Genomic DNA, 18487 nt, shown 5'->3' on the forward strand with positions numbered 1-18487 from the left:
GTGTGTGTGTGTGTGTGTGTGTGTGTGTGTGTGTGTGTGTGTGTGCGCGTGCTGGAGCAATAAAGAAACCCAGTGACTCTGGGGTGTGTGTGTCTGTGTGTGTGTGCTGGAGCAATAAAGAAAGCCAGTGACTCTGTCTGGGGTATGTGTGTGTGTGCGCGCGCGTGTGTGTGTGTGCGCGTGCGTGCGTGCTGGGGTGGGGAGGTAGATTCTTTGAGCACAGGCGGGCTCCCAGTGGTCTGCAAGCTCTTGGCCTGGCATGAGTAATAGACACACAGACAGAAGACAAATACCAAGCTTGGGGCTGTAGATATATTGGTCGGAAAAGTGTGGGCAAGAATCAGGATTTAGGGGGACTCTTCCTTCAGGGACAAGGAGAGAAAGCCAGCAGATCGTGGGAACTAATTAATCAGTCAGTCATCAGCCCTTTATTTGAAATGGAAGTGCCTCCAAGAGCCAGGGCGCCCAGGCCCAGGTGGTCCTAGGATCTGGGGATCTTAGGATCTCCTGCCCCCCAGCAGATGGCCAGAACTGCTCTGAGGTGCTGGATGTGGCCTGAGCTCTGCGCCCCCCACCGGTATGTACACCCTCCGCACTGACTCTGGGGAATGAGGACTCGGGGCCGCCCCAGCGTTTGCTGAGGAAGCACATCCTGAAGGCACCACCTTGCGAGCAAACGATAACCAAATTTGGAGAGAAAGCGCTGGAAGGCTGAGGGTTAAAGCGAGGAAAGGAGGTTGGAGAGACTCCCGGAGCCTAGTGATGAAGCCAAGCCCAGCCTTGGCCTCTTGCTCTGGACTCAGTATCTGGAGCTCGTGATGGGGATGCCCAGGTCTCCTGCCTGTTCTCTCTTCCACGTTGTTAGAGAGCCAGAGGGCTCAGATGGACTTGGTGGCCCTGAGAGCCCGGTGTCTGTGCGAAGCTCCCAGCCCCAGTGCCGGGAAGAGGGCCTCTGTAGGGGAGGTTCTGTCTCTGTGCACTGAGCTATAACACCCAAGTTGGGGGCACCCAGGCTACCTCCCCGGCCCCAGCCATGGACCTAGAGGAGGCCACGTGTTACGCTGTGTTGCTGTGTAACTGTAGGGCTGTGGGTTTGGAGGAAAGCTCATGGGCTTTTTTTTTTTTTTTTTTTTTTTTTGTGGTATGCGGGCCTCCCTCTGCTGCGGCCTCTCCCGTTGCGGAGCACAGGCTCCGGACGCGCAGGCTCAGCGGCCATGGCTCACGGGCCCAGCCGCTCCGCGGCATGTGGGATCCTCCCGGACCGGGGCGCGAACCCGGTTCCCCTGCATCGGCAGGTGGACGCGCAACCACTGCGCCACCAGGGAAGCCCTCATGGGCTTTTGAGGCAACCAAACCCAGCTTCACATCTAGGCTTTCCCTCTTCCTCTGTGATCTGGCCATACTCACCTCTTGTGGCCATCATGACGGAGCAGTGAAATGAGTGCAAAGACCCTAGCACGCTGGGTCTTATTAAATGTTCGTTCCCTCGCTTCTCTTCCTTTCCCTACCCCCATCCTGTGAATGTTTGAAGACTGATGTGAACACACCTACAACCTTGCTTCTGAGGGGAGAAAAGGCAAGTATAGGAGGGAGAGGAGCCTGGTGTCCAGGCCAGTGCCCCCCACTGACTCCTGTCGCTTCCGGTGCCTCCCTCCCGCACCCGATGGCAACTCACCCCTGAGTTAAGTCTTCAGCCTGAGACAGAGGGTCACACTATCCATCCCTCCTCTGACCTTGGACTCAGTTCATGTCCTGCCTCTCGCCCTGCCTTTCGCCCCCCTCCTGCTGAGCCCCCTCAAAGGCTCAGGGTCTTTTCCTTCCACTCCACGGCCACCTCCAGCCGGACGTGGGAAGGCAGAGGAAGGTAGAGGCAGGGAAGAGAGGGTGTAGCCGCTGAGCACAAAGCAGAGGGTAAAGAAGGACCCAGGTTAGAGCTGCACAAGGGACCTGGAACGATGGCGGGGACTTGCTGAGCAGTGTGAGTGAGGCCGTCGCCCGCCCCGGGCCCTCTGCAGCTCAGAGTGCACTCAGTGTGGATACTGTTGATAAAGCACTTGACATTGGCAAGTCAATGCCTTCCCCACAGAGGCCATGGGGAGAGGACAAGAGAGTGACCCAGGGGCCTTTAAAGTCAGAACTCAGAACTTCTGGAAGAGGGGGAGGAAGAAGATGGGGAGAAGTCCAGGCTCTAGGGACTTAGCATGATGCAGTTGTCCCCTGCAGGCCAAGGCTGGCTCCCCAGATACAGGTGGGCACACAATTCCCCTAAACCCCAGCTCAGGAAAAAGCCTGTGAAGGCTCTTGGTAAAAGGGCACAGTGGAAAGAAGACAGGCTTTCAAGCCAGACAGACAGGAGTATGAATTGAGGCCCTTCCACTAGCTGGGCAATCACTTTATTTCTTTGAAAAAGGAGATAATACCCATTTTCCATGGTTGAGAGAGCTAAATGAGATAACTTATGTAAAGAGCCATGCCTGATACACAGTCACACTCAAGAAATGTGAACTTTCTAGAACAGCAGACCAAGAGCAAGTTTTTGAGGCCAAGGCCCAACATCTGTGAAAGTTATTTAGAGGTGGATGGCTGATCTGTTGTTCTGATCTGTAATAACCTCCTGATTCTCCCATCATTTGACCCTAAGAATACATTGACTAATACTGTTACTTACCTGTTCTGTGTGTATATGTGTGTGTCAGATCTACATGTTGTATATCTCTGACTCAGCTGTAAATTGTTTAAGAATAGAGATCATACATGATACCTCTTCTCTGGGCCCCAAAGCATTGCTTCCCAAAGTGGGTACCTTTACAGGATGTTATAGGTGTTGCTTCCAAGAAGGGGTACCCTGATGAAACAGATTTGGGAAAATCTGGTTATACGAAGTTTAGCTTATTTCTTTACCCTTAGTATACTAGGGGGGCATCGTGAATTTGCAAGAGGGGGCATGGTTTGAAGCTTTTCCCAAATATTTGATCACTCTGAGTCACTCTTGTTTTCATTGTTGCTCTGAGGAACAAGTCAGACTGTAGTTCTTGGAGAACCCCACTCTGTGGCAACGTTGTATTAGGCATATAGTATCTGTTCAGTCTTAGAAAAGGTATGAATAAGGGCAGATCTCAATATCAGTCGATGTTCTCATATCCAGTGCAGGTGAGACAACTAATTTGTTGATTGTTTAATTGGAAAAGTTGATTGAAGAAAGAAACAACCTTTAAAAAGATACATTTTATTTTTTTAATTTATTTTATTGAAGTAGAGTTGATTTACAATGTTGTGTTAATTTCTGCTGTACAGCAAAGTGACTCAGTTATACATATATATATTTACATTCTTTTTCATATTCTTTTCCATTATGGTTTATCACAGGATATTGAATATAGTTCCCTGTGCTATACAGTACGACCTTGTTGTTTATCCATCCTATATATACTAGTTTACATCCGCTAACCCCAAACTCCCAATCCTTCCCTCCCCCACCCCCATCCCCCTTGGCAACCACAAGTCTGTTCTCTGCATCTGTGAGTCGTTTCTGTTTCATAGATATACTCATTTGCGTCATATTTTAGATTCCACATACAAGTGATATCTGACTTACTTCACTTAGTATGATAATTTCTAGGTCCGTCCATGTTGCTGCAAATGGCATTATTTCATTCTTTTTTTATGGCTGAATAATACTCCATTGTATATATGGACCACATCTTTTTAAAATTATTTATTTATTTATTTATTTGTGTGTCTGCTTCAGGTCTTAGTTCTGGCATGCGGGATCGTCATTGTGGCATGCAGGGTCTTTTGTTGTGGTGCGCAAGTTCTCTCTAGTTGTGGTGCGAAAGCTCAGTAATTGCGGCACGCAGGCTGTTACCACATCTTCTTTATCCATTTATCTGCCAATGGACATTTAGGTTGTGTCTGTGTCTTGGCTATTATGAATAGTGCTGCTATGAACATAGGGGTACATGTAAGATACATTTTATTTTGATTTAAAAGACATACATAATATATTTGTTTGCTAATGTTTTGATATAAGGACAAGGTCATTTTCTGATTAAAGCTTGTCATTTTACTTGCACAAACTTCTATAAGATCTATAAATTTCATCTTTATTTAAAATGGAATAAGAACTTTGGCTTTTGGGAAGTAATCTGTCTGCAGGATATTTCTAGATTTTTGTTGTGTATCCCAGTCTCTTATACTTGTCTTACCTGATCTCACTTTTAAGCAAATGTGAGTCTGGAGTCTTTCCAAAGCACTCCACTTAGTTTTCTTAGCAACAACTCTTGCTTTTTGCACTCATATTTTATTGGCTTACAGGATAAAGTTACATAATTACAGTAACACGTAGATCTGGCATAAACTAGTCAACACGGACACTGCTGACTTTCTGACAAGCACATAAATTGGCTAATGAACATTCTACAAAGTAACCTATTCATCTCAAGCCTTCAGGATACTGTAGACAGCAGCTCTAATGGTTGACAGCAGAAAGGGAGAGCGTGGTATAATCTGCAGACTTGTTTCATAGAGATCGGTTATTAGAACTTCCATTGTAGATGCTGGCTTTCCTGTTTTCTTCTTTCCCTCAGGCAGAAGTTAGTATTCTTTGATTCCTTTTGCCCTGTGTCCGAGGCTTCTTGTCATTTCCACTGTTCTGTGGCACGAGCAGCTATAGAAATGTATTCAGATGACAGCGTGCTCCTGAGATGGAGGCTAAACCCCGGAGCCTTTTTGCTGTTAGGCTGCAGTGAGACTGGGATGGTTCCATCCATTAGTTCCTTGCTTCTGGGTCCCTGAAGAATCCAGTGAGATTTTCTTGCTACTGCATTTTGGCTGAAAGCAGCTAAACTCCTGCTGGAAGCAATCATTCCATCACAAATCCAGATAGGGTGAGAAACCCTGGCAGAGGGTCCTCTCCATGGAGGAGAGAGGGAGGGGCGCAGCTCAACCCCCGCTTCTGCCCTCATCCCCTCGTGTCCAGATCCCAGCCTCCCCCTGTCCTGCCTGGGTGATTCTGCTTATTTCCGTCAAAAATGGGACTGTTCTCTGTGCTGCTGTTACCCAAGCACAGGAGCAAGTTTACAGAGTATTTTCTGAGGGTGGGGGGAGCCTAGAGAAGAAACCAAGCCCCAGCGGCCCTGCCACCATCAAAGGAGCCCCGCCTCCCTTAGCTACTTCCGTGCGAGGGGTGAGAGCCAAGCATCTTCCTTGCATCATCTCGTTTCACCCGCCCAGCCAGCGGGTGAAACGATCCTCATTTTACCAATAACAACACCAGGCTCCATGAAGGTAACGCATTCCCCCAGGTCCCGCAGCATTTGAACCCAGGTCTGTGTGGCTTGAGCCTCTAATGTCTCACCCACTAGGCTGTTACTGCCTCTACACTGACGCAAGAAACCACAGCATCTCTCGGTTCCCGTGCAAAGTCTAGGTAAAGCAAAGGGGGACCCTGACCCTCAGCTGAGGCCCAGAGCCCCATCCTGGGACAGCTGCAGGATTTTGATAGCCTGGCCCTAGTTTTAGATACAGTGAGGCTCTCTCACTATCTCGTCCCTCCTCTTCCTTCCGTATCCATCACATCCACAAGCCTGGCACGCATCCAGCCAGGGTCACAGTCGCACTCTGCTTGCAGCCATCTCACCCCTGCCCCACAGAGCTGAGGACCTTGCTCCAGGGCCCTCGTGGCTATAGTCACAAAAGCTGAGTGCACAAAAACACCAGGGGCCTTCTCTGTTTGATTCTTTTGGTATTGAAATATAACTCACATGCCATAAAATTCACTCTTTTTAACTGTACAATTCAGAGGTTTCAAGTACATTTACAAAGCTCTGCAATCATCACCACTATCTAGTTCCAGAATATTTCGTCACCCTGGAAAGAAACCCTGTACCCGTTAGCCGTCACTCCCCTGCCTCTAGAAGCCAGTGATCTACTTTCTGTCTCAATGGGTTTGCCTGTTTTGGATTATTCACATGAAATGAAATCGTATGATATGGAGTCTTTTGTGACTGACTTCTTTCATTTAGCGTGATGTGTTCAGGGTTCATCCATATTGTACCACATAGCAGTGCTTCATTCCTGTGTATGACTGGACAGTATCCCATTGTGTAGACAGACCACATTTTGTTTATCCGTTCATCGGTTTATGGACGTTTGGGTTGGTTGTTTCAACTTTTGGGCCTTGAGTGACGCTGCTACACACATTCGTGTACAGCCCACGATTCTGAGCCCGTCCTTATCTTTGAGATTCTTTGTCAGATTGCCAGCTATCCTCACCCACAGGGCTAGAGCCTCACATGCTGGGCTCATCCCTGCTGGAACCCGGGTACAGTGTGTGCCCTGCACACAGGCTCCCAGCCAAGGAAGGCTTGTGGAGGTGAGATCCAGTTGGTTGCCTCTGCGCCGTGGTGTTGCCTTCAGTCACTCAGCAAACATTCTTGCCCCCTTCCCTGTGCCTAGCATTGTGTTAAGCTCTGAAGGAAGCATGCATCTGTCCCTGTCAGAGGCCCATGTACAGGCTTCATCGACAGCTGACTTAGAACAGTGGTGGCTCTTACAGCAGAGAGAGACGGTCTGTGGAAAGGGCATGGTACTCGGAGGCAGGATATCGATTTGAGCCCCGCTGCCCCCTCTACGTAGCCAGCAGACCTGCGGTGAATTGCTTAACCTCATCGAGCCTCAGTTTCCTCTGCTGTAAAATGGGAATCACGATACCCAGCTAGAATAAGATGATGGATGTGAAGGTACTTTGTCCTGATACAGACACAGCTGCTGCTACAAATACCCGCAGTCTCCCTCCAGGAATCCCCACAATCTGCCCTGCCTTGGAAAACGCTGAGAGAAACCTTGACATTTCTAGGGAATCTGTGGAGAAAAGTGAGAAACCTTGAAAAGCAAGATAATGGCCTAGGGAGACTGAACCATTCTTGTTCCAGAATATCTTATCTGCTATTTTTTCCTTTAACTTCATCACCTTATCTGAAATCTCACTCATCAGAGACCCACTTAAAATTATCCAATCCTTGTCAAAATACCTACAGCGAGGCCCTGAGGCCATCACTCCTTCACAGCTTAGGTATGAATTAGTCCAAAAGCTTGGTTTTCTACACCCACTCAGCTAAGATCACTTTCATGGGAAGAGTGCCAGTGCTTATTATTGGTAGAAGATGAAGATTAGAACATTTTCAAACACAGCATTTTGAGGAGGTAAGCCAGACTGGGGTGCCAGAGGAAAGGTTCCTAGCAATTGTTTTCAACCTCTTCTAGGTCCTTGACCCTTTTGAGAATCTGATGAAAGCTTTACCTCCATCATCATGAACATAGTTGCAGGGGATTTGACCGTGAAGCCCTAGAGGCCAGAGGCCTCCAGTTCAGGAAGCTGACTGTAGGATAACATGAAGACCCCGGGGATTTGTGAGAGGGGTGCTGGGAAGAGTCAACAAGGCACCAAAAAGGGAGAAGCTGACAAAGTCTGTGCTCTCCAGTCTCAGCGTTTACCCAGGCCTAGTTCTGTTACCTGAAAGTAGAGGAGGATCTCTTGTTTGTTCTTCCTGAATCCTGGGGGCTTCTCTCTACCAGAACACAGATCTTTAACTAAACTGTCCACTAACACCTAAGCTTCAGGTAGGAGACATGATTTCGGCGCTCAAAGGGCTGACAAATTAATCGGGAATAAATCATACACATACTACGAGCAGTCAACCCGTGATGTAATCATGTGGTGTTACACAAACACACACGCAAGGGGTTGGGGAACAGACGACTCAATAGAGGTGAGGGGGCTTGTCCATCTTGCTGGTCAGACACATCCAGCATAGTGTGTCCAGGACCGAGCATCAGACATCAAAAGGTCCTTCAACAAGTCGTGTCCAGAGGAGGGCAGCCAGGATGGGGAAATGTCTGTTCAAACGACTCCGAAAGGAAACGTGTCACATGATGAATGGTTAAAGGCTGGGGATGTTTGGTCTGTAGAAAAGATTAGTTCCTTTAGGGCAGCCTGGTACAGTAGAAGGAACAAGGCTTTGGAGGCAGACAGACTTGAGATTGAGCCCTGCTCCATTTTTTACTGACTATATGACCTTGAGAGGGTCAATTAACTTCTCTGATGTCAATTTCCTCTTCATAAAATGGAGATAATAATACCTACCTATGGGGAAGATCAACAATATGTTAAAAAGCACAGTAGCTGACAGAGGTGGAATGGATGTGGTTAAAGATACAGGGGGTGTGGGTCCCAGCTCTGCCATCTACCCCCCATATAACCTGGGGCCAGTGTTTAATGCCTCTGGGCTCAGTTTTCTCATGTGTAGAAGGTACCCCCTCCCCATCCCCCTTCCCCCACAAATATGCTTGAAACAATCAGTTGTGGGAATAGCACCGTTAATACGTAGGCAGCCTGATACAAGCTAGAATTCCCTCACCTTCTCCTACCCATCTTCACACCCACAAACACACACAAAGGGAATGGTGACAAGTACCAGTTACCCCCTAGGGTCCTATGATCATTCAGCGAACACATATTGAACGCTCGGCCCGGGCCGGGCATTTTCCTCGGCGCCAGTGAGGTGGGGATGAAAAGACAGGTGTGGACCCTTTTCTCAGACATTGCAGCCTGTCTGGTTGGGGTGAAAAACAACAGATCATCCTTGTAGTGTGTGGAATCCTGGGTAGGGTGAGGGCTCAGAGCTCATGGGGGGGACTTAGGGGTTGGGAGCAGGTTAAGAAGGACCAGTCTTGCTGCCATGAGAAGGATGGATTGAAGAAGAAGCCAGAGGCAGGGAGAGTGGTTTTGTAATTGCAGGAGGGTGAAGAACGGGAAGGCAGTAGACTTTTACAATGAGAAACTATACGGCAATGAACATGAATGTGATTGCTACATAGAACAGCCGTAAGTGGATCTCACAGCATACTGTGGAGTGAAATACTACATGCTATATGATTCCATTTATATAGAGTCCAAAACCAAGCAAAACTAAACCATAATGGTTAAGGATGTAACATAGATAGTAAAACGATTAGGAAAAGCAAAAAAAGTAATTACCATAAACATCAGGTTATCTTTGGGGAGGATATCTTTGGAGGTAAGTGATTGGGAGGGGGCAGAAAAGGGGCTGCTGGGGTGCCGGTAGAATTCTATTTTTTGACCTGGTGCGTGGTCACATGGGTGTTTGTGGTACTACACCAAGCTATGCATTTCAGTTCTTTGTGCTTTTCTGTGTGTGCACAATTGTTAAGTGGGGAGGGGAGTTGAAAAGAGAGAGAAATGGAAGAGTGGGACATACAAGCAAGGGCAGCTACAGCAGGAAAGGGAGGGTCCTTGGGTGACTTGTGTGCTCCTCTCCATCCCAAACTGCTCTAGCATCTCTGAAGTCAGGGTGTGCCCTGCATCTTCGATGTGATGAAATGTGGTTGTTTCAGGGCCCCTCACCATCCTGGCTGCCTCCCTCCGGCTGGTCTCTGGCCCTTCTTGAGCAGCGGCCACGCTATCAAGCTGTGGCCGCAGCAGATCACGTGCCCACAGTTGGTCAGGAGCGAGAAGGGAAGGAGGGTGTGGTTGAGCCCAGCGCAGGAAAGTGGGAAAGCCAGCTCCAGGCCCTGCTCCAGCGGCGGCTCCGACTCACACCTGCAGGCTGCTGCTTCCCACGCGCTGTGTCCCTCCGGGACGTGGCCGGCCTCCTGCTGGTCTTCCTGGGCTGGGAGGTGGGTGCACCGTCTTGGGTGGGCTTTGAGTGAAAGACGTGGCCAGGGGCCCATGGACCAGCTCAGCCTGGCTGAGCTGCTTTCAGACCCGGGACCCTAGGGGGAACCCATAGTTCAAACTGAGAGATGCCTTCAGCTTCGATTTAGCCCAGAAGAGACTTGAGTTACAGGGCCAAAAGGGAGGTGTCAGGGAAAGAGTTTGGTTAGACATCAGAGGAGCTTCCTGATGCCAACTGTGGTGTTGTGAAACGCCTACTCAGTATAAATCCTGCAATTCCCTTCCGCAGAGACTAAATATTCAACGATACCGTGTCTGGGAGGCTTCACCATGTGGTGTAGAGTGAGTCAGTGCAGCACACGTGCTTTGCCTGCATCATTCATTCAATCATCCCCGAAGTCCAAGGAGTGATCACCATCTTCTTATTTCTATTTTAAGCCCAGGAAACTGAGGATGGCATACATCAAACAATAACTTGCCAAGGTCACACGGCTGGTTAAGTGGTGGGTGCAGGACTTGACCTCTGCAAAGGCCATGCTCTTAACCACCAGGCAGCACTGCCCAGTCGCCTGAGGCTCCCTGCTGGCCCCGGAAGGGAGCTGTACTTTTCTGGTCCATTCTCCTTCTCTTCTAGAGGGCTGCTGTCTGTGCCCCTCCCTCCCGACTCCAGAGGAGTTCCTCCAAATAGTGATCAGAGAGCAGCTGCCGTAGCCTGATGGCTCACCACCATCTCGCTGGATTCCTCTCCCCGTCCCTGGCCTCGAGCCGTTCCGATTGTGCTAAAAGTAGCCCTGACCAAATCGTGGGCTGTCCAGGGGCCAGGACTATTTTGACTCTGTCCTCAGGAATCATCTGGTGTGAGGCGTAGACAAGCTAGAGGCATGGACAAGCTGGACTCCTCCCATGAGCACTCAGACATGGTGCCAGGAATGTTCTGGTGACACACCTGTCCCCAAGGCCATGCCAGATGCTGCCACTCACCCCATGGCCTCCACCGCATGCCTCACAAGACACTGGTCCCAGAAGCAATGGGTGGTGGGACTTGCCCCCCAGGAGGATAAGGGCTTTACATCCCTACCATAAGGGAACAACCAGCCAGTTTCAGGGACCCTGCCTCTCCTCCCTCTCCTTTAATTGGTAGCATATTAATCTGTGGATTGATGACATCCACTCAGAATGGCGGCCCGCACCAGAAGCCTCCTTAGAGACAGCACACATTATCTGAGTGAGGCTGAAGCATTTCCTTCTCTGGAGGTTTTTAATGGTGGACGAGATTGGCATCTGACTGACTTGACTATAAGTCCCACTGCAAAGCCCCTGTCTGGAAGGCCCAGGTCCTCTTTTACTGGGATGGCTTGGCCATTCTTCAAAATCCAGTTGAAGTCCCTCCTCCCTAGGGAAGGCTCCCCTGGCTTCTCTTACCACCCGATGGGTACTTACACACTACTTTTTTTTTTTTTGGCTCCAGCATCTGAGCTCTTTACTAAAACAGTTTACAGACCGCAGTGCTGAAGACGCACTACTTTTTAATAGAGGCTTTTTCCTTTGCCTGTAGCCTTTCCCTCTAAGCTGTGAGCTCTATGGCCGGGTATCGTTCGCTTGCGGGCACCTCCGAGGTAGCAGCTTCCCAGCATTTGTGGTTGATGAACCGGCACAGCTGGCAAGGCTCAGGGAACAAGTCAGCCATCTCCTTCTTGTGCTGGTTCACTCATCTGTTTCATACACGAACACTGAATATCCACTCTGCCTGTTACTGGTCTGGACACTGGCGACGCAATGTCTAATAAGACTGGGTCCCTGCCTGAGAGCAACTCCCAGGATAGGGGGAGATATCTATCACCAGGGGGAGATATCTATCACCATATAGTGGGCTAAAGGCAATTATTCAAGTGCAGCAGTGACTAACTTTTCCCTGGGGAGCTGGGGGGAAAGGCCTCACAGAGGACTTGACCGGTGAAAGGTCTTTGCAGAAGCTCAGAAACACACGCAGTGGAAAAGTGGGAGAAGGAGCATTCCAGCAGAGGGGGCAGCACGTGCAAAGGCATGAAGGTAGCAAGGGCCGAGTGGGGCCCGGGAAGGCCAAAAGGTTACTATATTTTTGCTGTGTTCTCAGACCGGTTGCCACGGATGACAGGGAGGCTGCTCGGCTCCTTATCAGGGCCGCTGAGCTTGGAGCCCCACGGGGCAGGGGAGGAGGGCTCGGCCACCACCCCTCCCCGGAGGGTGTCAGATGCATGGAGCCCCTGGGAGGCTACAGTCTCCTCCCCACCTCCCTCGGCTCCTTCCCAGTTAGATGAAATTGGCTCCTATGACACCGACGTGCTTTCCTTCTTGTTAGAATCTTAATATCATATGGGTCACGAGTCCCGGCTGCCCTGGCGCTGTGGTCAGGGTCAGAGGTGTGAATTAAAACAACACACGACCCTGACTCCTTCAGTCAAGGGACACTGAGGGCACCGAAGAGGTTCCTTTCCTCTGTCACTGATAATGAGAGTTCTATGGAGGTTGCTGATCTCAAGCTCATCCCTTAGAGACCTTTAAGCACCTTGCCAACATTGTCCAATAATAGCATGAAGAGTGATCTCTTATCGAGCACTTTACAAGTATAATTTCCTTTAATCATTAGATGACTTTATGATGTGGGGTTAAGTGATGTACCTGAGATCTCACAGCTCTTCATGATAGAGCCAGAACCTGAGTCCCGGTCTTCAGGACTTTGGAAAGCCCAAGCACCACTATCTCATACCACCTCAATAAGGGGATGATTCTGACCTGAGGACAGCTCAGCCCTCTACCCTGAGAGCTCCCGAACCTCCCCTAGCTGCCAGGGCAAGGCTCTGACCCATTCAGACGCTCATCACACCTATATTGCAAGCCTGCTGGGTGCCAGGTGTTATGCAGAAGCCTGGGAAAGACACACAGACACATAGACCCAGACATCATGGGGCTCACCACCCAGTGGGCTCCAGAAGGTCCCCTAACCCTCTGCCACCCCAAACTTTCCCAGTCTTTAATGTGACCTATTCAGCCTCCCCAGCGCTTTGGCCAACACCCACTTCTCCTAAGCTTCTCCAGTGCTTGTTACCCAAACCCCAGCACCTAGCGCCTTGTTTCTGCTTTCTTTTGCTCGGCAGCCATTTGTACTTCAGGTACGTGTGGCGGGTGCTGGGGATACATTAGTAAGAGCTGGTCTCTGCCCTCATGAAGCACGATCCGAGAGAGAGACAAACGTGTAATCAGTGCAGGACTGAAGGCCCTGCCCCACGTCCTCACTCACCCCCACAAAGACACTGACTCCGTCTCACCAAGTGGCAGCATGAAGCGATGGGGGGAGCACGGACTAACGTCAGAACTGAGCTCCGAGCTGATGCCGCCATCTGGGGGACAGTGGAGATAGGCCTTCAGTTTCTTCACCTAACCTGCCTCTTACCAAGTTTTACCGATATGCTTTATTAAAGTCAAATTAAGTGCATGAAAGCATTTCATAGGCTACAAAGTATTACACAAGTTGTAGTTATCATTATATTTATCTTCTGTCTCCTAGGATGCCTGCATGGATCTGCACACGTAGTAGATATTCAGTAAATGTCAGTTAGTTTAAATTAAATGGATTCGTTCACCCGTTTACCACCTTCTGAGAGTCCTATGGGCTTTTGAGGCCATTGTCAATCCTAATATTGATAATGCCTGACCTGCCTGTTTGGGGGTGGGCCAAGTGAGAATGTGACACTGCTTTGGAAGCGATCAGTATTGAACTTTACCCACCCTTGGGAAACCACCTGGTCCTCCACCGTGGGGGGCTGGGCTTAGGGCAGGTGGCCCTCCTCAGGCCCAGAGCAGCCTCCCTCCACCCCCTGGCCATTCTTTCTGGGGAACAACGTTACCCTTTCCCCTTTTGGGGCTTCCAAACCACTGGGGCTACCTGGCCCGCGATGCTGCCTGTGTCATGGGCATGGTCTCTAGGGGGACCAGGCCACCACGTGCCCACCCCTCACTAGCCCTTCACCTCTCATTTCAGCACCCCTACCCCACGGAGGATGAGAAGAGGCAGATCGCGGCCCAGACAAACCTCACCCTCCTGCAAGTGAATAACTGGTGAGTTAGTATCGCCTGGCCAGAGGCTCTCAGATCCAGGGGCCACTTGCTGGGCAGGGGAATGCATAGCAGGCGGAAAGAGGCTAGAGTGCCCGGCCTGGCCTCAGTCTCAACCTGGCGACCATGCCAGCCATCGACTGTGGGCTGGAAGCAGATATCCGGAATCACCACCTATCAACACCTATAGCTTCTCAGCGCCCTCTCCTGGGAAACTGTGTCAGGAACATCACTGGGAACTTCTTGCCTTCTTGCAGAAAACCCAGCCCCACCTGCACTACAGACACACAGGGGTGCCTGCATCCCACGACCCGAGGCCACAGGGGGTCATCTGGTCTACTCACCACCCATGTCAAAAGAGCTCAAGCTGAAACACTCTGCAGGGCTGGGAGCAGGAAGGATAGGGAGGAGTTGGCAGTTCTCACCCCACAGGGCTCCCGTGCTCCCCTCCTCTGTGGCCGGCTGGGGTGTCCTAGAAATCTCGGAGGGTGAGTTCTGGCTGGATGGGAGCAGACCCTTGGCCCTCTGGAGAGAGGTCAGGTCAGAGGTTAGTGCCTTTGACTGGGGGGCGCTTCCTTCCTCTGTTCAGTCCTGACCGGTCTGGAGCAGAGATTCCTGACCCTTCTCACGCATTGGTCCCACGCTGGTTTGTGGTCACCAAGCCCCCTGGTGACGTCACGAGCTCCTCGGTGCCCAGGGCTCATCACAGCTGTGCTTCCACACCCTAGACCAGACCCCAGTCTGTTCCGTACAAGGACCAGCTTCTGAGTGTCTGGAAGCGGCTTAGCGCTCTCTGCGCGCACATGCACACGTGTGCATACACACGCACACGTGTGCACACACAGACACGCGTACCTGCGCGCACATGCTCCCGCCCCCTGGTGGTGACTTACCCGTCTCCATCTTACCCCTGGGCAGGTTCATCAACGCCCGGAGGCGCATCCTGCAGCCCATGCTTGACGCCAGCAACCCCGACCCTGCCCCCAAAGCCAAGAAAATCAAGTCACAGCACCGGCCCACCCAAAGGTTCTGGCCCAACTCCATTGCTGCAGGGGTGCTGCAGCAGCAGGGTGGTGCCCCGGGGACAAACCCCGATGGTAAGAGCTGGGGCTGAGGGTACTGTAGACGGGGGCGGGGGGCTGGTTGGGAGGGGCTCCTGGAGCTCCTACGGGCGCAGCTGTGCACAGCGTCAGGGGCTGAACGTCTCCACGTTTGAGTGGCCGTGTCAGCTCTGTCACAGTAGGTATCCCTACCCGATCCCCATCAAACGATGTATGTCAGCCTGAAAGAAGGGGATTTCTTTTTGTCTGCATATATTTTAACAAGCCAAAAGCAATCTCAAAGATGAGTGGGAGTCAGTTGGTGGTCATCTGAGTCAGTGGCTCCTCAGCAGATTCCCCCCTCCTCAGTCCCACACCGACCTGAAGTTCCTCAGCACCAGTCAGTGTCTGCACAGTTCCCCTAGAGCCAGGGCCATCTATAAATACCGAAGCAGGCAGCTGGCTTGTGAACGGAGGCCAGGAAGAGCTTTGTCTTCCCAGCTTCTCCATCGCACCCTCCGTATACACTTTTCTAATTGCCGGTCGCCTGGTGCACCATGAATAATTCAGTGAGCCACGAGCCAGACAACGTTTTATAGCTTAGCATGTGAAGCTAGCTCTGCGTGGGAAGTGGCGTGGAGGTGTACACGTGTGCAGGTGTCCCTTCATGTATGCGTGCACTTATATGACTGGGTACCAGTTCTGTGTGGTGGGCAATAGTCTTTTGAGGTAGAGTAGAAATCAACAGATTTTGAGCTTGACCAGCCAGGGAGAGAATGCCAGCTATATCATGCCTGACTGTGTCATTCTGAGCTAATGACTCAACTGTCTGAGACTGTTTCCTCCTCTTTAGGATGGGGATGATAATACCTACTTACAGACTTCTTCGAAAGGCAACAGCGTTTGACATACTTACACAGAAGACGCTCAGGAAGTGGTACCCAGGAGTGCAGCTGCTTGGGATGGGGCAGGGCGCGGCTGACAGGGGAACAGACAGGAGACTTTACGCCAGGGGACTGTCCAGTGTGCGAGCTCAGCACTGAATCCACTGGGTTTCCAGGGCCTGACCCTTGCCTTCTTCTCTCACGTAGGTTCCATCAGCCTGGACAACCTGCAGTCCCTGTCCTCAGACAATGCCACCATGGCCATGCAGCAGGCTATGATGGCCGCACACGATGACTCATTGGACGGGACAGAAGAAGAGGATGAGGATGAGATGGAAGAGGAGGAGGAAGAGGAGCTGGAGGACGAGGCCGACGAGCTGCAGACGACGAATGTCAGCGACCTGGGCTTGGAACACAGTGACTCCCTGGAGTAATCGGGCAGCCCAGATGGCACTGATCACCGAGCAGGAGAGGAGTGTCGTCAGGAGGGCTTCAGGGTGGGGGAGGGGGGGAGGAGACACGGGCAGGCAGCACCGAGGAAGTTGGCCCCTGGCTTCCCAAAATCAGTAGCTGGAGGAAATGCAGAGGAAACACCTGTTCCTTCCCAACCACCAAGCTTCAACCAGTACCCTGGCCCCACTTCCCTAGAGCTGCAGAGGACTCCGTTTGGCGGGGCCAGTTGAGCAGCCTGGACAGAAAGGCAGGAGTGAGATCTGGACTCACCAAATCCCTGAGGACAGATGGCACCCATGCCCCCCAAACCCCCGCCACTGAAGGACTTGAGTTGTTTACAAGCCCTGCGCTGTGAGGTGGATCAGTGCTGTTCACAGAGTGAGCCTTTGCCAGGGAACAGAGTTAGGAGGAAAGGGAGAGACAGACAAAAGGGGTCTGGGTTCCACCTCCAGAGGGTTGTCAGCTCCTCTGAGAGACATTCAAGGGCAGGAGGGAGCCTCAACGTATAATCCGTGGCTGGAGGAGGGGAACGGCCTGAGGCATCACATCCGGCAGACCAGAGTGGGACCTGGACTCCTAGAGCTCCTCTCAGCCCTCCAAGGCCCTGCCTCTGGGCTCGGGCAACCGTGGACTTGGGAGAGAGGGATGGGAGCCACCAGAGCTGCCTTCTCTCTCTCCTGGAAATCAGTGGTAAGCTGGTGGGCTCATTTATAGGAGGTTAAGCGGAGTCCCTTCACCTGGGTTGGCTCCAGGACCCAAGGAGATGGCAGAACCTGGGCTAGGAGCCGTATCAAGGTGACTTTGGGGACCACAGCTATCCCCAGCGGTCACAGAACTCAGCTCCTGTAACAACAGGACAGCGGTGTCTTATCCCAGATGTTCCAGCCCTCGGATGGAGCTCCCCAGGCGTTCCACCCCCTCCAGGGGCCATCAGAGAGGGTGGAGCCAGGTTAGCTTGGAACCTGTCCACCCTTCCTGTCCCTCACTGCTGTCCCCCTGCTCCCAGGCCGGCTCCACCAGCCTTCATCCTCTCGTCTTCACTCTATCCTTCAGAGGAGGCAGAAGAAACATTGGAAAGAAGCATCCAGCCCAGTGGGAAGCCAGGGGTTTGAGAAGGTGCTACAGCCCTCTTCCCGTCAATATCCACAGTGTGGAGGAGGTGCCCCACCCCCCGCCTCACTGTTCTCCACGCCATCACTTACACAGCACTGGAGGAACTGGGGCTCCACCAGGAGGAGGAGTCTTCCCACCATCTGCCCAACACACACCCTCCCACCCCAACATCCAGTCCCCCGGGGTTGGCACCCCATCCTCCCGTTCCCTCCCACCCCTATGGCTGTGAATGACGGGACTGATCACACGTGTGTTTTCCATTGAATTTAATTTAATGGACTTGCAGCTTCATTTGTCAGTTGTGCGTTGGCCATCTCTGTCAGTGGCAGGATGTGAGCGGCTGCCTGGCTCAACTCACGGGCCCCCGCGGGACCCCCTAAGGAGGAGCAAAAGGATGGTGGCTTTCCTGAGGTCTCCCTGAAATGAATGTATTTCTTCCCCCAAAAGAGCTGATATTTAATGTTTTAATAGGGATTTTTGAGAAACAAATAACCTTATTTATAATCTGGGTGATCCAATCATTTTTTACTCCCTTTTGATGCCATAGGTAGAGGAAAGTCTAGCTTTTTTGGCGTGAGACTTTTGCAACGTGAAGTGGGATAAAATACATTTCCTGTTCTGGTTCATTTTTCTTGTTCACACGCACACCCTTCCACTTATCACTTTGGACAGGCATCCCACCCCAGCACAGGCACACCTGCACACACGTGCCCACACATCCTCCTCCCAGCCCCCTCCACCTGCCTAATGTTATGCAACCTCTTCTGATGTATCCACCAAACCAGTACTGAATGTGGCCGAGTTTTCAGTAAACCTTATTACCTACCATAATTCTGGCGCGCGATTCTCTTTTTCTGTGATTAGGGGTTAGGGGGACCCTGGACCAGAGAAAACGTGGAGGCCTCAGCATACTCCTTGTTGACCTGAATACCCATGAAAGGACCAAGGAAGAAGGCTTTCTGGGTGTCCTCAGTTTACCTGTCTGGGGAGGAAGACGGCCAAGTTCAGTACACTCAGCGCAGACGTGTCTGCTCCAAGACAAAGAGATGAAGGAGGGAAGACAGGAGGAGGCTCTGCACTGCCCTCTCCTGGCAGGCTGCCCCCATAGCAGGGGAGCTCTTCCACCACACTCTACCCTCAAAGCCCCTTGGCTTTTCCGACCTCCATCCAAGCTGGGGCCACCACTGCCCCTCCCCCAGCCCTCACATGCC

At 51.5% G+C, this 18487-nt stretch overlaps 1 protein-coding gene across 1 annotated transcript in view; it reads left to right on the forward strand.

Moving 5' to 3' along the window:
• Positions 1–18270, forward strand: part of PKNOX2 (PBX/knotted 1 homeobox 2) — a gene marked incomplete at its 5' end in the record, with an annotated part of 33514 nt that extends 15244 nt beyond the window's left edge. The window contains 3 exons of the mRNA XM_028486267.2: positions 13713–13789; positions 14705–14883; positions 15918–18270. Coding sequence (XP_028342068.1) covers positions 13713–13789; positions 14705–14883; positions 15918–16144 — 483 coding nt within the window. The remainder of the gene's footprint in view (positions 1–13712; positions 13790–14704; positions 14884–15917) is intronic.
• Between the last annotated feature and the right edge of the window lie 217 nt (positions 18271–18487).

Source organism: Physeter macrocephalus, unplaced genomic scaffold (genome assembly GCF_002837175.3).
Source record: "Physeter macrocephalus isolate SW-GA unplaced genomic scaffold, ASM283717v5 random_770, whole genome shotgun sequence".
Taxonomy (NCBI): domain Eukaryota; kingdom Metazoa; phylum Chordata; class Mammalia; order Artiodactyla; family Physeteridae; genus Physeter; species Physeter macrocephalus.